This window comes from Mustela nivalis (assembly GCF_964662115.1).
Source record: "Mustela nivalis genome assembly, chromosome: X".
NCBI classification, from domain to species: Eukaryota; Metazoa; Chordata; class Mammalia; order Carnivora; family Mustelidae; genus Mustela; species Mustela nivalis.
Genome location: NC_139040.1, coordinates 98,250,998 through 98,267,731, shown reverse-complemented (window position 1 = coordinate 98,267,731; position 16,734 = coordinate 98,250,998). Strand labels below are relative to the sequence as shown.

The following is a 16,734-nucleotide window of genomic DNA, read 5'->3' as shown; positions in this document are numbered from 1 at the left end:
CAATACAAAAACACTAAGTGCCAAGTAGTTCATCATTTCAGAACACCAACTTGGTAAGAGATGATGTTAGAAATCCAACATTAGTGTCTACTGTGTTTAGGACAGAAAAAAATAAAAACAAACAAACAAACAAAAAACACTCTTCTCCAGGATTCTGGACCCTAGGTCAACATTTAGATGCTTTACACTGTCATAAATTTGTTCATCAGCCATGAGTGACAACAGAATCCCCTGTAGTTGGTTCCACGTCACCCAACTATTAGCGGTAATATTGTTAATCTAAAAAACATCAGCCATCAACATTACTACTTTTACAAAAGAGAAACAACATGAATGCACTTCATATTGGGAGGTTTAATTTTTGATACAAGAAAATCCAAAGTAGACTTATAATTGGCCTCAAGGAACAGACGTCAGCCAGAGTTATTCCTTCTATATCTACTTTCTGCACTGCTAATACCACCCCTTCCCATACCTAATGGCAAAAAAATTTTAGTTAGCTTTTATTAAAACATTCTTCTTCACACTGAGTGACTGTTATCATTGAGTAACTTACCGAGTCCATAGAGCATCAACTGAAACATTCCAGAATGCAAGTCTACAAAAATGTGTAGACACTCTGAATTACCGCAGGGCTCCAGGATGGGAACAACAAGAGCTGGAAGTGCAGTCTCTATGGAAGCTGAACAGTTAGAATGAAAAAATCATATTTCTATCTGAATATTTTCCAGAAAAAATTATTTCTCAGTGAGTAGAAACAATGAACTATCAAACAATCCTGAATGTTAGAGGAAAAACACGATTTTGCAAAATTGGAATAGTACTATTACATCAATTAGTAGCTCAAAAGGAAGAATGTATTCCTCGAGGTGCCTTGAAATAAACATACCCCTCTCAGATACTACAGCAAGAAAAAAAAAATCCCAAGATTCCTTAAAAAAGGTTAAAAGAGCTAGTGAAAACATAACTTCATCAGTGAGCTGAGTTCTAGTTTTACTTTCATTCAGTAATTATTAAGTAGTTAGTTTTTAAGGATTTTTTTGATACAGTGAGAAGAAAATTGGTAAATAGAATAAATTTCATCTACGGCCTCAATATTTTCAATGCCATTCTTCATTAACAGAGGTTTTCTGGCAATTAGGGCCCATGTGTTTAAAAACAAAAAAACACCTGAACTTGAAAACTATTAAGCATTATTGCTTATATAGGAAAAAAATTTTTCCAGTTATTTATGTAACCTCATTTTCAAGTCACAGATGAAATAAGAACATAAGCAATTGTTAAACACCAATTCCCAAAGCTACCAATATACTTGTTCTAGAGCTTCGTAGTTATTTCCACCAGGCCCAATTAACTCTTCCCTTAGTCCCACAAGCTGGCAAAACAAAACCCAGTAAAGGAACAAAGCCTTGAAAGCACAGAGCTACTTAGACTGAGGAGTTATAAAAGGAATATGCTCTTCTAGTTACCACGTTCCTCTAACGCTACAGCACAGAAGAAAAGGCAGGCAGTGAGGTGAGTGGTAATGTAGGCCCAGCCTTTCACCAGGTGACTTCTCTGTGCTACTTTGTTAAACAAGAACAATAACATCTTCCTGTCCATGGCATGGGTCCTTAGGAGGAAGAAATGACAAGTTTGTGAAGGTGCTTTAAAAAAACAAGGTGCTCAACAATGTACATTATCTGTAGTCCTTTAAGAAGCAAAGCAACAAACCAAAAGCTCTTACTAGGAATTTGCACAATAATTAAAATGGGTGAAGTTATCATTGGTGCTATCTATACAAAGAAATTATCAAACAAGTTAATAAAGCCAAAAATTAGCAGGAGACATATTTAAATCAGAAAATAAATTGCTTTTAAGTAAATCTACTATATATTTGTAAAGAAATGTTTAACACACAGAGCCAGCAGAGCTGTCACCTAAAACAAACACAAAAGAACAAAAAGGTACAAATTTCTTCTACAATATTTTGTAATTCAGAGCAGTGTGAGAACTTAGTTCAAATTATGTTTTGCTGAATTTACTGTTAATATAATAAAGAGTGCTTATAGATCTGAAGCAGGGTTGCTGATTTTTAACACATATCTGTACTGTTACAATTCCTAATGGATTAGAAACGTATTCTTTAAAGCAAAAAACCAGTTTTATTTTTGTGCGTGGTTCACAGCTTCCGAACTGCCCCTGATATCCTGATTCTGGCGCTGACACACTGCAACACAAGGGAGACTCCCCTGGCTTTCAAGAGACAGGAATGCTGCAAATGGGGCCACCTGGCAAGTGACCTTACATGCCTTGCACTGCCTTTTTTGACCTCTCCAAAGTTCTGCTTGCTCTCCCTTGAGACATTCCTCCCCACAATATGTGACCACACACTGCCATCTAGACTGTCCCAAACCTGCTGTCTATACATTCCCCCAGCCCTCCCTTGAAATGCTCCCTTGTCCAAACTACTCAATTCCCTGGTTTATTCCAGTGAAGAGTGGTAAGAAAAGCCAGGTGATTAAGGATGATTGCACTAAAAGATTCTAAGAACAGTCCTTGGTCCCAGTAAAGGATGTGACTAAAGCATGTTTTCCCATCACTAAAGGGATCAAGTAAGACTGCATGAAGAATACAAATGCATGAACACAAATTTAAAAACAAGTTAAAGCGTATGTTGTAAAATGGTGGGTCAGTAGGCCCTTTCCTGTAGCAGTCCTCATTTCTGATTCAAGCAGGTCTGAGGAGCCCAAGCCCACACGCAAGCACCTACCTCTCCTCTGAAACACAGTACAGCCTCCAAAACACTGTTCTCTCATACCCGGGACTCTATATGGATGTGCCGAACATGAAAACCACTGCTGGAGCACACTCCCACCAGTCAGAGATCTAGGAAGAGCCTGGACTAACATCACTGAGTTACAGAAGAGAATGGGGCCCAAAGAGTGCTACTTGCTCAAGAGCATGCAGCTCAACTCAGACCTTCTGGCCACCCAACCAATGAAATCTCTACAAAAAGGCACTAAAGAAAAATCTTTGCACCTTATATTAACAAGACACAAAACTATTCTTACATAAATACTTGGTTAGTCTATTTTTCAAAGTAACTTCAATATCCCCTGGGCAATCATACTGAGTTTTTAACTTACTACTACTACTACTACTGAGCCTTGTTTATGGCGGATACTAAAGTAAACCAGAGCCTATCAAAAGATCACAAAAAGGTTGTAGCAAATATTAACAAATTAAAAAAAAAAAAAGGTCACAAACCTTGATTCCTTGATTTTCTGCAATCCCAACAAATGAATTTTAGAATTTTACTATTAGGAAAAGTTAGGGGTGCCTGGGTGGCTCAGTGGGTTAAGCCTCTGCCTTTGGCTCAGATCATGATCTTAGGGTCCTGGGATTGAGCCCTGCATGGGGCTCTCAGCTCATCAGGGAGCCTGCTTCCCCCCCCCCCCAACCCCGCTCTTTCTGCCTGCCTCTCTGCCTACTTGTGATCTGTGTCAAATAAATAAATAAAATCTTTAAAAAAAATAAGATTGCAAAAATCCTGAGAAGTCTTGTTTACAAGGGTGCCAAGCAAAATGCAAAAACTGGTTTTTTCAACAAATGTCACTGAACAACTACATATCCTCAAACAAAAGAGAAGAGGTGGACCCCTACCTCACACCACATGCAAACGTAAACTCAAAAAGTAATCTGAATGTAAGAGCTAAAACTATGAAATAGAAGACAGATGAAAAGTTGTGCAAGAATCATTGGGCAAAAGCAAATCAAAACTACAGTTCACACACACCAGGATGGCTAGAAACCAAAAGACAGTAAGTAACCTGTGCTGGTAAGTATGCAAAGAAACTGGAAGCCTCACAACACACTACTGGTGATGGAATTTTAAGGTTGTATTAAAGGTGTAAAAAGGTAAAACATAGAGTTACCATACGACCCAGCCCTTCCACTACTAGATATATGGCCAAGAGAAATGAAAACAGGTCCACACAAAAACCTGTACAAGAATGTTCAAAGCAGTGTTATTCATCATAGGAAAAAAAAAAAAGTGGAAGTGATGTGGGAAATAAAGGCAGAAGGAAATGTAGATAAAATTAAATGTCCTTATAACCTGCAGCCCACTGACAAATACTTGAGGGCAGGCAGAGTAGAACTTTCCTCCAGGAAGCCCCCCCACTATCATCTTAATGTTAAAGCCTTGCTACAGGGGAAAACCTCAGTTTAACAATAACAAGGCCTCAGTTTTCCTAGTCTTCTTTTAGCATATGAATATCCTTTTGAAACTTCCCTTATCTTTACTTGCCCCACCCCAAAGTATATCATCAGTTGACCTCACAGTCCTGGGGCAGCAGCTCCTTCTGCCCAGGGGTCCCGCTCCCTGCTTTAATAACACCACCATTTTGCACCACAGACGTCTCAAGAATTCTTAGGCGTTGACTGCATCCCACCAAACAGACCAACAGCCAAACACTATGTTATCTGGAGAGCCAGCGTGGGGCTTCATATCTTTTCATCTGGACTCTGAGCTTCGGGGCAGAATTGGTGAGAAGTTGGCTTTCCCTTTACCCTCATTTCAGGGGCTCTTCAAAGAGTATGGTCTTATTGGAACATTTTCAGGTCGAATGCTTAGGCTCCAATACTCTAGCCCATGGCTAATCTACAAAGAGGAGAAAGCCTGCCTTTTGGCTTCAAGTTAGCACAATGGCCGGAATGGTAATGAGACCCAGACACTTGATGCCCTCTCTTTATTCTTGCCTTCATACAAAGCTGTTTGTCTTTGGCCGCCTAAGTGACAAGCACGGCTACCAATCTTAAGACTCACATGTGAGGTTTCCTCCTCACTGGTCGAATGTGATCCCTTCCCGCATCTCTGGTCTACCCACTTCTGGTGTTCATGAGACCTCCACTGGGAGCCAGCCAGAACCAGTATCTGACTGAATTAAAACCCAACTGGGGACCGTTTCCTAGGGAAGTTGGCTGTAAAGACTACATGTGCTGGAATATCGCTTAGATCATGATGGATTTCTACCTTTATTGTTTTCTGTCAATATCCTCTAACTACTTAAGTTATAAAACTGGGTCCTTTCCTCTTGTAAAAACTTTTCTTCTATTTTCCATAGATTAAAAATGGCAGGTTCTTTGCGGCCTTCATGGTGAGGCAAGCCTAGGTGCAGTGTGACCTTTACTGAGGGGCCTTTGGGGCAAGGCAAGCCAAGGCTTCAGTGTAAGCCAAGCGAAGGTGTGGTATGGCCCTCACAGTAATTCCTTCAGCAAGGCAAGCCAAAGCATGATGGGGCTTTCACGGCAACGTAAACTGGGTCCATACCAGCATATGGACCCATTGTAGTCTAGAGTGCAATGGGGAAACGAGGGGAAGGCGGGCCTCCCTCCTACAGGGCCTTTATGGTGGCAGCGATCATAGTGATTTTGTTCAAGGGATGTCCTGCGTTGCTTTGACATCAGGAACCTCTGACATAACCTGCGCGTGGGATCCCACCTGGGAAGCAGGGGTAGGGGTAGGGTTTGATAATGAACCATCTCTCTTCAGTCCCCAAGAACTCTCCCTTGGGATGCCTTTTAACTCACTAGAAACCACTCGGATTAAAAAATTTAAGAAAGGTACTGTATGACCTCAGTAGGATCTATCAGTTAGATCTCTTCTGTAAGAAACAGCAAATAGATGAAAGTACCCTAAGTCATCCAGGCCTTCAGGGCTCTAAATCAGGACCTGGACCTAAGGACCTCTTGCAGAACGTGTTTGGTCATAACCAGACCAGTAAACTCCCTCCTGATATACTGGATGATAATTATCTACATAGGCCTCCTCTGAATAAACCCAGGTTTGGTAGAGGAAACACGGGCCATTCCTAGCAAAGGGGACTCTGACTCTTACTGTTCCTAATAGACCCAGGCTACTCTAGCATTATGTAGGGACTTCTCCCTCAATTCCCAGGTAAATGGATATAATCGGAACCAACTCTCTCTGGTTAGTCAACCTTGGGATGGGGACTTTAGAGAGCTGCCGAAAATCCCCTTGTTTCAGGGAAATTCCCTGTCTTCTGTGGCCTAACATGGACTGCCTATTTCCTTTTGTTGGTAGGAAAACATGGCATCCATGCCTCTGTTGGAGTTGATGAGCTCTAGAGTTGGGAACCCTTTTTTCTGCCTTCGGGCAGCACCTCGCCTCTTCTGCTTCCCCCTCCTCCTGTTTCTGTACCACCTTGAGTGCGTGCATAACTGGCCTCTGTACCACCCTAGGGGCCTCCTGTACCACTGGCTACTCCTCCTCCTCCCCTCACTATCATGGAGCAAAGAGCATCCCCTGGACTTAATACCACCCACTTGAGACTTCTCTGCCAGTTTCCAGGTAAAAAAGGACAATGGGGAACAAACTGACTTTTAAAAGAGGAGTCAGGTAGAATATAATCCAGTATTTAAACTTAAATTCGTTTAAAACCTGTTAAATTTAGCAGCATTAAAGATAAAACTTTTATTCTACCAAGATTTATAGAAGGTCAAATAAGCTCCTGTTATCTCTGTTGCAATCTGTTAGCAAAAAGAGGACTTAAAATGGTTAACTGTCTCCAGCTTTCATGGGTAATTGTTAAGATACCTTTCAAAGTCTTTGGTAACCTGAAACTTTAAAGTTTTGCTTGGGTGAGTGAGACTGAATTCACTGGACATCTAGATATTTCCAAATAGGAAAAAAGTGCTAAAGCACTGATTACTGGATGTCAGTTTGTGTTTTGACTTCTTAGTACAGAGAAACTAGGGATATTTGGGTCAGTAAACATGCTTTGTGCTTAACTGATTCCTAAATTTGCTATCTAAAGAGTTTTTTTTTTTTTTTAAAGATTTTATTTATTTATTTGACAGAGAGAGATCACAAGTAGGCAGAGAGAGGAAGGGAAGCAGGTTCCCTGCTGAGCAGAGAGCCTGATATGGGGCTCGATCCCAGGACTCTGGGATCATGACCTGAACCAAAAGCAGAGGCTTTAACCCACTGAGCCATCCAGGCGCCCCGACAGTTCACAATTTGTTACTACTTAGCTTTCATTGGAGACTAAGGTTTCTAAGAATTAAAATTCTGCTAAATGTAATCAAGACTGATGCAACTAAGGGAAGCAACTCTGAATGAAAAAGTTGCAGAAGGTTTGTTGTAGGGATATCTTTGGAAAAGAATTTTACAGATGGTCAGGGCAGACTAAGATTAAAATGAAGGGATTTTCTTCCCTCTTTTTTTTTTCTTTTAAAAAGATTTTATTTATTCAACAGAGAGAAAGATAGTGAGAGAGGGAATACAAGCAGGGGGAGTGGGAGAAGCAGGTTTCCCATGGAGCAGGGAGCCTGATGTGGGATTTGATCCCAGGACCCTAAAATCATGATCTAAGCCAAAGGCAGATGCCTAACCAACTGAGCCACCAGGTGCCTGGGACTTTTTCTTTAAATATTTTATTTATTTGAGAGACAGAGGGAGCACGAGCAGGGGAGAGAAGCAGACTCCCTGCTGAGCAGGGAGCCCTGATGCTGGGCTCATCCCAGGACCCCAAGATCATGACCTGAACCAAAGGCAGACACTTAACCAAATGAGCCACCCAGGCACCCCACTTTTGAGGTTTCTTTTTTAAACAAACTTCCCAACATTTAAATAGGAAACAAAGTCTCTTTGACTCATTAGACCTTTTTATTTGGCATGTTAATTTATTCTGGAAATACTGTTAAATAATAAGCCTTAGGTTACATTTGGGTAAATGCTATAAACATTCTAGAGATGATATGCAGTTCTAAAGTTTTAGTATGTTCTGGTATAAGGTCATTACTTAATATTCTGATTACTGAACTAGTATGTGTCACAGAAATAACCAGATTTCCTTGCCAGCTATGTTGTAACCTCTCATCAAACCTTAACCATGTCCATTTTGAGTCTTTTTAAATTTATAGTTATTGTTCTTATTCTCTTGCAGAACGTGTTTCATCTTCAAGAAGATTCATAAAAAGGGCTTTTGACAAATACAGGTTTTTTAAATCTTTAAGATCATAAAAACTGAAATGGTTAAGAATTTCCAGAACTAACTAAACTGAGGATGATTATAGTTTATGACTCTTCTTTAAAACTTTGCTTGTTCTCTAGTAGTTGTACTTCTAGACTAAGTAAACTTTCTCTTATGATGTTTATGATATGAAAAATAAGATAAAATATTCCTCTGAATAAACAGAAGCCTTTAACTTTTCTCTCTACCTGAACCCTCTGGAGCTCCAAAGGTCTCGGAAAGTATTCTCTCTTCCTTGGCAATTACAGTTATTTGCGTTAAGTTCAATAAGAATCTATTCTCCTTATTAACAGGACACCAGTGGAAACATTGGTTATTTTACCAAGGCTTTGACTGTAATGCCGTATTTGGGAGAGACATGCATAGACTCAGATATGACCAGACAGCTTTAAGGAACTAAGGTTGACTTTATGAAGCATGGAACCCATAGAGCCCCTTGGAACTGTTAGCCTGACACCAACCTTACAGAGTTCCCAGCCATACCAGGTGCATAAAGAATATCACTTCCTGCAGGTGCAGATATTTTGGGGATCTAAAGGAGATGAATTTGCCCAACTACAAGTACGGCAGGCAAGCACGTGGCTTGGCTTCTGGCCTAGAGAGGCTACTAAAAGTTAAACCTAGAGATTCCTTATAAAAAGTTCCAGCAAAGCAATTGTAAAAGATCTCTATGATCACTCACTATTCCTGCTGAGCTTATGTAAGTCATAAATAAGTCACAAATAAGTTTGTTAAAACTGGACTTGTTTTACAAACAAATTAGTTCCGATTTGGCTATCTCTGATTAAAAAAAGGAAAGTATCTCAATAACATATCTTTGTAGATACTAGATTTTAAGCATTGAGACTCAAGAAAACTGGATTACTCTTTTAATAGCAGGGCTTCTCAAATGAGGATTGCCCCAAAACAACCAATAGGATTAAGTCCTTTTGAGTTACTATATGAAAAACCTTTCTTCACTGTAAACCTATCAACAGATGAAGAATATAACTGCTTTGTTAAATTATTCACTTGAGGCTGGGTTAATTCAAAAATCTCTAAATGAATATGCAAGCCATGTCCTCCCTACACCTGATCTGACAGTCACTAGCAACCCATCCCATACAAATCCTGGAGGCAGGGTTTATTTAAAGAATTGGAAGGCTAATACAGCAGGGGATTTAACTACAAATGGAAGAGCCCCTACCAGGTTATTATGCACCAAAGATGTCTCAAGAATTTTTTCTTGACTGTTGGCTCTGAACCCCACCGAACACAACAACATCCAAAACCTATGTGAAATGCAACTCCGTGAATGACGAATGCAGAAGCACAATGTGGTGTATCTGTACAATGGATTATTGGACCATAAAGATGAAGCACTGAAGCATGCTTTAACCATAGACAAACCTTAAAAACGTTAGGTTAACAATATGCAGAAGACCACACGTTATATGACTTCATTTATTTGAAATGTCCAGAACAGGCAATTCTAAAGAGACAAAGTAAATTAGTGGCTGGCAGCGGCTGAAGGGAGGGGTTAACAGGAGAGTGACTGCTAATGGATACAGTGTTTCTTTGGAGAATAATTAAGATGTAGTAAAATTGGATTGTGGAGCTAGCTGTACAACTCTTGAATATATTAAAAACCACTGAATGAGTGAACTGTCTATGAATTTGATCTCAAAACTCATAAAAAAAGAAGAAAATGGGGTGGGGGGATGTACGCTTTCTAACCCCAAAGAAAGTTTTGATTATACTTTCCAATCAAAAACTTTAGGTTTATATTGAACATTCTTGCTTGAGGGATTAAAATGGGGGTGGGTGGGGCATGAGGACTTCCACTGCATCTTACAATTAAAATTACCAAAACCCAAAAACTCTACTGTTAAGCCCCAATGGGATTAGTGAGCATGCCCCCTCACACAAGATCTAAGGCCAACACTTGCAGTTTTGTTTAAGTTAAGCTGCCCTTCCCCTTAGTCTTTAGTTTGTTTCAGACCCTCTTTTATACCTCTTTTCTTTCGCTTTTTTGGAAATGACTATTGTATTCTAAATACAAGTTTATTTTCCTGAATATCTTTCCTTCAGGCAGTATTTTTACCTAGCTCAGCAAAGTGGTACCAAAGAAGCTGCTTTTTTAAGCATAATGGACTGAGCTGGCTCTGTGATGATGAAAGGCAGTACCTTTGTTACCAGAACCATTAAAGACATATTTTTATGGCATTTCCTCTACACCAGCTCACTGAATTAAAGGCTGTTCACTGTGGGCACAAGGTAATCACAACCAAAAACAACTGGGGTAGGGAGAGTGAATATGCTCATTATGATACTGTGAACCTATTTCTAGAATGAAAGCACTGGCTTTCTGAATTGACTACACCGCAAAGCTCTAAACATACTTACTAAGTAAGTAAACCAGAAGATACTGCATTTCGTGTGTACATATTCTGAATCCTGCTAATGTATTAGTAACTTTTTAAAAAGTCTTTAAAAAGACCAGGGATAAATTCTGCTTCCCTCAAAGAGTTGTATTTTATAAATAACATTGTAAGTATCTGCAAAGCTGCCTTATTCTTAGAAGACCTATAAGAAATAAGATTCATAGTAAGATGTTAAAATAACTTCCGTTTCAATAGGAAAAAGCTTTAAGAAGGTTCAATTACGCATACATTTCAGAAATAAGGCAAGCTAAATAAGAAGAAAATAAGAGAAAAATTAGATCAAGCTTGGTAGATCACAAGTTCAAATGCAGAAATGCCCAACATCCACAAAATCAGGGAAAAAAGTCAGATTAAGAAAGATGCTTCATAAAAGTAGATACTAACATAAACAAAAGAAAGGCAGAAACGCCAGTTTAAAAGAACCTACAGTTTTCATTGGCATTGAAGCCTCGCAGAATGGCCTTCAGTTCCTGGAGCTTCTGATGAGCTCGTGCATGGACACTGTCAATCAGGAGCTTTTCTATTGATAAGTGATCAATCTGCATAAACAAGAATAACAGAATCATATGTGCAATGTAAACATATTGACTTTATAAGCCTGAGAGCAGATAATTGTGTTTTAAGATAGTTCCTTTTAGAATCACGCTGATTTTGTTTTTAAAGATTTATTTATTTGACACAGAGAGAGAGAGACAGGAGAGGGAATACAAGCAGGGGGGGTGGGAGAGGAAGAAGCAGGCTTCCCACTGAGCAGGGAGCCCAGTGTGGGGTTTGATCCCAGGACCCTGGGACCACGACCCCAGCTGAAGGCAGATGCCTAACAACTGAGCCACCCAGGAGCCCCGAATCACACTGATTTTTTAACCAGTAAAAGAAAGCAAGGTCCAAGTTAAAAAGAAATATATAGTATATGGTACTGGTAGCTTAAAGACCACAGTTAACATTTTAGAAAGTATGTATCAAGATAGTAAATGTGTTGGTTATCAGTGGACAGCACTTCAATGTTATTTTATCATTCAATGTTAACATTCCCAATGTTAACATTCAATGTTATCAATGGCAGCAATTGAATGTTAACATTCAATGTTATCAATGGCAGCACTTCAGAATAAAATGGTGATCTGACCTAAGTTAAAAAATTTGAAAGAACATTTTAAAAATTACACATATGACATTAGTTATTTAAAAAAATGCAAAAGCATAACATTTGTTTAAAACAAATTTCATAAAGAGTTTTAGAAACAACTGGGTATTTTAAAGAATTTGTGTTAGAAGTTTAAGTATAAATATTTAGTTACATATATTCATTTAATCAAAATAATATTAAAATATATTGCGATCTTTTACCTTCATGGCCCTTTCTACTAATTTGGAATCAGAAGCTGGCAAAGGAGGATCATGAAAAATCTGTAAAGGCTTAGACACATCATTTTCATCGATTTTAATTGTAACTTTGTGAACAGATGCCGTCCCTGTTTTTCTCCCAAGAACCTGTTGACTAAAGAGAAAAAAAAAGAAATAGTTTCTTGTTTTTAAAGATTTATTTGAGAGAGAGACAGACAGACAGAGAGCATACACAAGCAGGAGAACAGAAGGAGAGGGAGAATGAATCCCAAGCAGACTCTGCACTGAGTGCTGAGCTCAACATGGGGCTTGACCTCATGACACTGAAATTACGACCTAGGCCAAAACCAAGAGTTGGGCACTAAATTGACAGTGCCACCCAGGCACCCCAAGAAAAAAAAATATGAATAAATTTTTTTTCCAGCCTGTTAACTTTTGGAATAAAACAGAAACTATCTATTGTGTACCTTAGTCAGAGCCTAGAACATGAGAGGCCCTCAATGTTTGTGGAGGGAATAAATTAATATTGAGAAGACAGCTATTCTATAATCCAACACAATACTTATGTTCTTAAAAAAAAAACCACACACACACAATTTAAAAACAAAACACATGCATGCACACACCCCCCCAAAACAAAACAATGTATGTTCTAAGAGGTGTCTATTAATCTGATTCCTTTACAGAAAATGGGAATCAAGCAAAGTTCCAGGGAATTGAGGACTGCAAACAGCCTGATACTGATTTTCCCCAAAACCCTCCCCAAAAAAGATTTTAAAAGGCACAATTCAAAATGCGGAACTGTGACAAGAAAACATGTTTTAAAAACATATCCACCAATTATAATGGTCTTTCAAGCAAACTGGTATGAGCCCAGAGTAATCTAACTTTTTAAGAACAAGTCTTAGTACAAATAGAGGTCTATGTGTATAAAACATTCCACGTTCTAAGAGAGGTATCATTTATAGATGTCCTATGTGGTTTATATGATACCAGGGACCTTACTATATAAAATCATGTTGCTGAAAGGTACACAACTGTTGGCATAAAGTAAATCAGATGCATGAGAGAAAAAAAGAAAGAAAAGTAATTTTAACAGTCATAGGATGAACTCACCAGAATCAACTTCACTTACTTCCAAACTGAGAGGGAGAGGCACTTTCCAGCATGGTACCTTTCCACCTGCACAAGGTCTCCCCACCGCTCTCGGATTAACATTAGAGTTTGGGAATGTAGCACTTCTAACTGAAGCGATAAGCAGAAAGAATCTGATGGGTCTCGTTAAGCAAACTTAATAAATCACTATAACAGCAAATGAAGCACAAGCAAACTTTACTTAATGAAAGCTCTATTTCCCCAAAAGCTGGTTATGAAAGAAATTTCTGGAATTACATTTCTCCAACGACATATACTAAAAAGTGATATAATTTGTGGCACAATTTTAGCAAGAAGTTTTATATTTAATTTTGAACCAACATAAACAAACTATAAGGTCCAGGTTGCCCACTAATTCATCACAGTTTAGAAAATATGAGTAGACCAAATAGCACTATTTTTTTCCTCCAGGTAGTACTATTTCTAATTCATTTTAGTTTTTACCTGCAAAGTGAACAGTAAAATTTTAAATCTAGTTTATTACAGATGTTTAATTATTCTTCACACTGACCTGTTCCCCAGCCCTGTTTCTACCCCCAAAAAGGAGGGGGGGGTTAATCTGCTATAGTTCAGGATGGGGGGACAAATGGAAATATGTGGAAGAGAGACACACACGAATTCCTTATAAATATATGTCTCAAATTTCAAAAGGATACGTAGGCAGTTATACATGTCCTGAAGAGGTTTTTCATCAGCAAAGAGTCTAGACTGCACCAGCTGATGGATAAAGTTGATTTGCATACTATGAACCAAGGCTCGCCCATCTTCCATTGGCAGGAGAAAAGAAGGTGGTTAATCAGAAAAGTGTACAGATCATATTATAGTACCAACTAAGGAAGAGTATACTAACACTAAATTAAAAAAAAAGAAAGAAAGAAAAAAAGAACTAAAGTTATCTATCGAAATCAGAGAACATTATACTTGAGAAACACTAAAGCCTCTATGGATCAGTAGGTAGGTATGATTATCCTAGCACCTGCTTCAAATGACAGGATAAACTGCTAAACTTATCATTCTGTAAGAATGTTTCAGTAATATAAAAACACCAAACATCTGAATTAATATTTAGAATTAAAGTCAGTGTTCATAATTTACCTCCTGTTTCCTTATCCTCAACTAGAATTTCTAGCTTGAGAAGACGCCATGGAACATCTGGATCATCTCCCATCACGGTCAAGGTGGCTTCAAATTCTCCCTCAACTCGGAACTTCACCCGGCCATTTGCTTTTAGAAGAAGAAAAAGATGACTACTTGCTAGAAAATAAGCAGTTTTCTACTAACTTAGAATGTTCAGTCTAACTTAAAATAAATTTTAATTAGCTTGCAAGTTCTTTTATAAGTATCCAAAAAATTAGGTAGTTCCTGCATAAGAAATAGCCAAAGGCAGTTAACACTTCTAACACCAACTAACAATTTTCTCTTGAGGTGTAACTCTGGGGCTTCTTCTCTTCTCCAGTCCCACAGTCCCACGTGATCTCCCTGCTTCACATACCAGTGTTTTATCCCCAGGTACTAAAGAGAAATGATCGGGTTGACAAGTCTCATATCTGAACACTACCTGAATTGCAGGCCAAAAATTCAAAATAGTATTTCTTTGAATGAAACCCCAAAAGCTGTTTAAAAAAAATTCTAATAAGTTAATTCTTAAACAAACAAACAAACAAACAAACAAACAAAAACTTCAGGTACATACCAACTGTAAGATTTGCTAACTGAGGAGGAAGATCTGTAGTCACAAGCCGATGTCTAAGAATCTGATTAAGCTGGTGAAGTGTGGCTTGTTTCTCAATTTTGGTAATTGGGTCTGGAGGAATAATTTTATCCTACGAAAAACATGAAGTGATTTGAAAATAATGTACAAAGAGACACAATTTTTACCTGTGCCTGTCTTAACATAGTATTTTTGTACTTCGTGCAAGAGAATCTCAAAACTCATTTCTGTAGTTTACATCCAGTAATACTAACATGACCATTACTATCATGCTTTAGAATGCCAATGATTCCACCAGTCACCCAGCTAAGATGGTAATACAACACAATCTTCTTCATGCTCTATTTACAAGACCAAGTTCATGTCACTAGATGACTTCCACCGCTTCTTGAAAGTATAAAATACAATAGCACCAAGTCAGTAAACAACTACCACAATAGTACTTAAAAAAAACACAAAACCTTCCAAAAAGCAACTAGCATGTAGTGTTTTCACATCTGAAATATATCTAAGCTAATGTGCACATGCTTAACCTCACACACACACAGACATAGTCATCCATTTTGATAGTATTCATATTCTGGCCTCAATTTATTTCAAAAAACCACAATTTTAGTTATAGAGAAAAAAGTGAATTACATGAAATAATTGTTTTAAAAATAGATAATAGCTGTTTTGTTGGGCTAACAGAGATTTCATCACCAAAACCTTCAACTTCTTTTCAAAAACCTTCAAGTTTTAAGAATAGGAATGGTGAACAATGCACTTACCCTAATGCAGGTGGGCAGTCGTGGGTAAGACCCAGTAGTCAGTACATCAATTGCATACGGAATGGCAAAGCTAGGCAGGCGTGCATGGACTAGGGCATCTCTAGCTAACGAGGCCAGGCGATCAGCAGTATCCACAAACAGAATGGCTTGCTGATCCAAAAAGCTTGAAATCATCTTTAAAGCGAAGGGTAAATGAATTAAGCTTCATTGAGAACAAGCTGCTTTGCACTTCAAATATCATTTATTCATTCCAAAGTAAACTTTGAGGAAATTAATAGTTTTCCACATTTTGAAACATTTCTTCAAGAAATTTTCCAGTGATGTGAAGAAATATTTTATACATTTGTATTTGGCACTAAAAACAATAACTTCCTATCACTTTAAGTAAAAGGTTTTCCAGTTTGTTTGCCCATCCTTAACATTACACATACGTAGCAGAAGTTAGGAAAAATAAATAGAATAAAAGGCTCTTTACTTCCATAGACTTCTAGAGTTGGCTGGTAACAAAGTAGCTAAAAGATGGACTCCTGGATCCAGACTGCCTTAGTCTCTTTAACTTTGCAACTTACTTTCCCTATAATCTTAAGGCAAGTCACTTAACCTTTCTGGGCCTCAGTTTTTTCAACTGTCAAATGAAGATAATGATTTCCAGCCTCATAAGGTTGTTCTGAGGATTAAGAGTTAATGCGTATAGGGTTGCCTGGGTGACTCAGTCACTTAAAGTGTCCAGCTCTTGGTTTCGGCTCAGATCATGATCTCCTGGGTCATAGGATGGAGCCCCACATGGGGCTCTGCCCTCAGCAGGGAATTTTCTTGAGATTCTCTCCCTCTGCTCCTCCCCCTTCTCGAATGCTTGCTCTCTCAAATACATAAATAATTTTTTTTTTTTTTTTGAAAGAGCTAATACATTATAAAACCTTCAGAACACTAACCAGAACACATAAAATACTCCATAAAGTTGCCTGTTGTATGATATCTGGGCCAACTCATGCCCAAATAGAAATCCTTTCCATCAGTTCTCTACTGCATTTCATAAAGGTACCTGAACTAGCCAAGCTCTCAAGGAGCTAAAAACTACTTCCTTGAAATGTTTATCTTCTATTCTAGAGCAGTAATGTCTCTCATGTCCTTCAAACATCGGAAGCCCACCCCCATCTCCAAGCTAAAACATCCCAAGTTACTTCTTTAGTCGGTTATCTCAAATTTCCAACTCACCACCCTTGTTCTGCTGCCTTGGAAATGCTCTAATATATCACTGGTCAACTTAAAACATGGTATCCAGAATTAATACC

At 38.4% G+C, this 16,734-nt stretch overlaps 1 protein-coding gene across 1 annotated transcript in view; it reads right to left on the bottom strand.

Annotated features, from left to right (window-relative positions):
- Window positions 1–15,616, bottom strand: part of MED14 (mediator complex subunit 14) — a gene marked incomplete at its 5' end in the record, with an annotated part of 57,227 nt that extends 41,611 nt beyond the window's left edge. Inside the window, 8 exons of the mRNA XM_082717804.1 lie at window positions 557–682; window positions 10,890–11,001; window positions 11,810–11,960; window positions 12,942–13,074; window positions 13,618–13,725; window positions 14,057–14,185; window positions 14,655–14,784; window positions 15,443–15,616. Coding sequence (XP_082573930.1) covers window positions 557–682; window positions 10,890–11,001; window positions 11,810–11,960; window positions 12,942–13,074; window positions 13,618–13,725; window positions 14,057–14,185; window positions 14,655–14,784; window positions 15,443–15,616 — 1,063 coding nt within the window. The remainder of the gene's footprint in view (window positions 1–556; window positions 683–10,889; window positions 11,002–11,809; window positions 11,961–12,941; window positions 13,075–13,617; window positions 13,726–14,056; window positions 14,186–14,654; window positions 14,785–15,442) is intronic.
- Window positions 15,617–16,734: the final 1,118 nt, after the last annotated feature.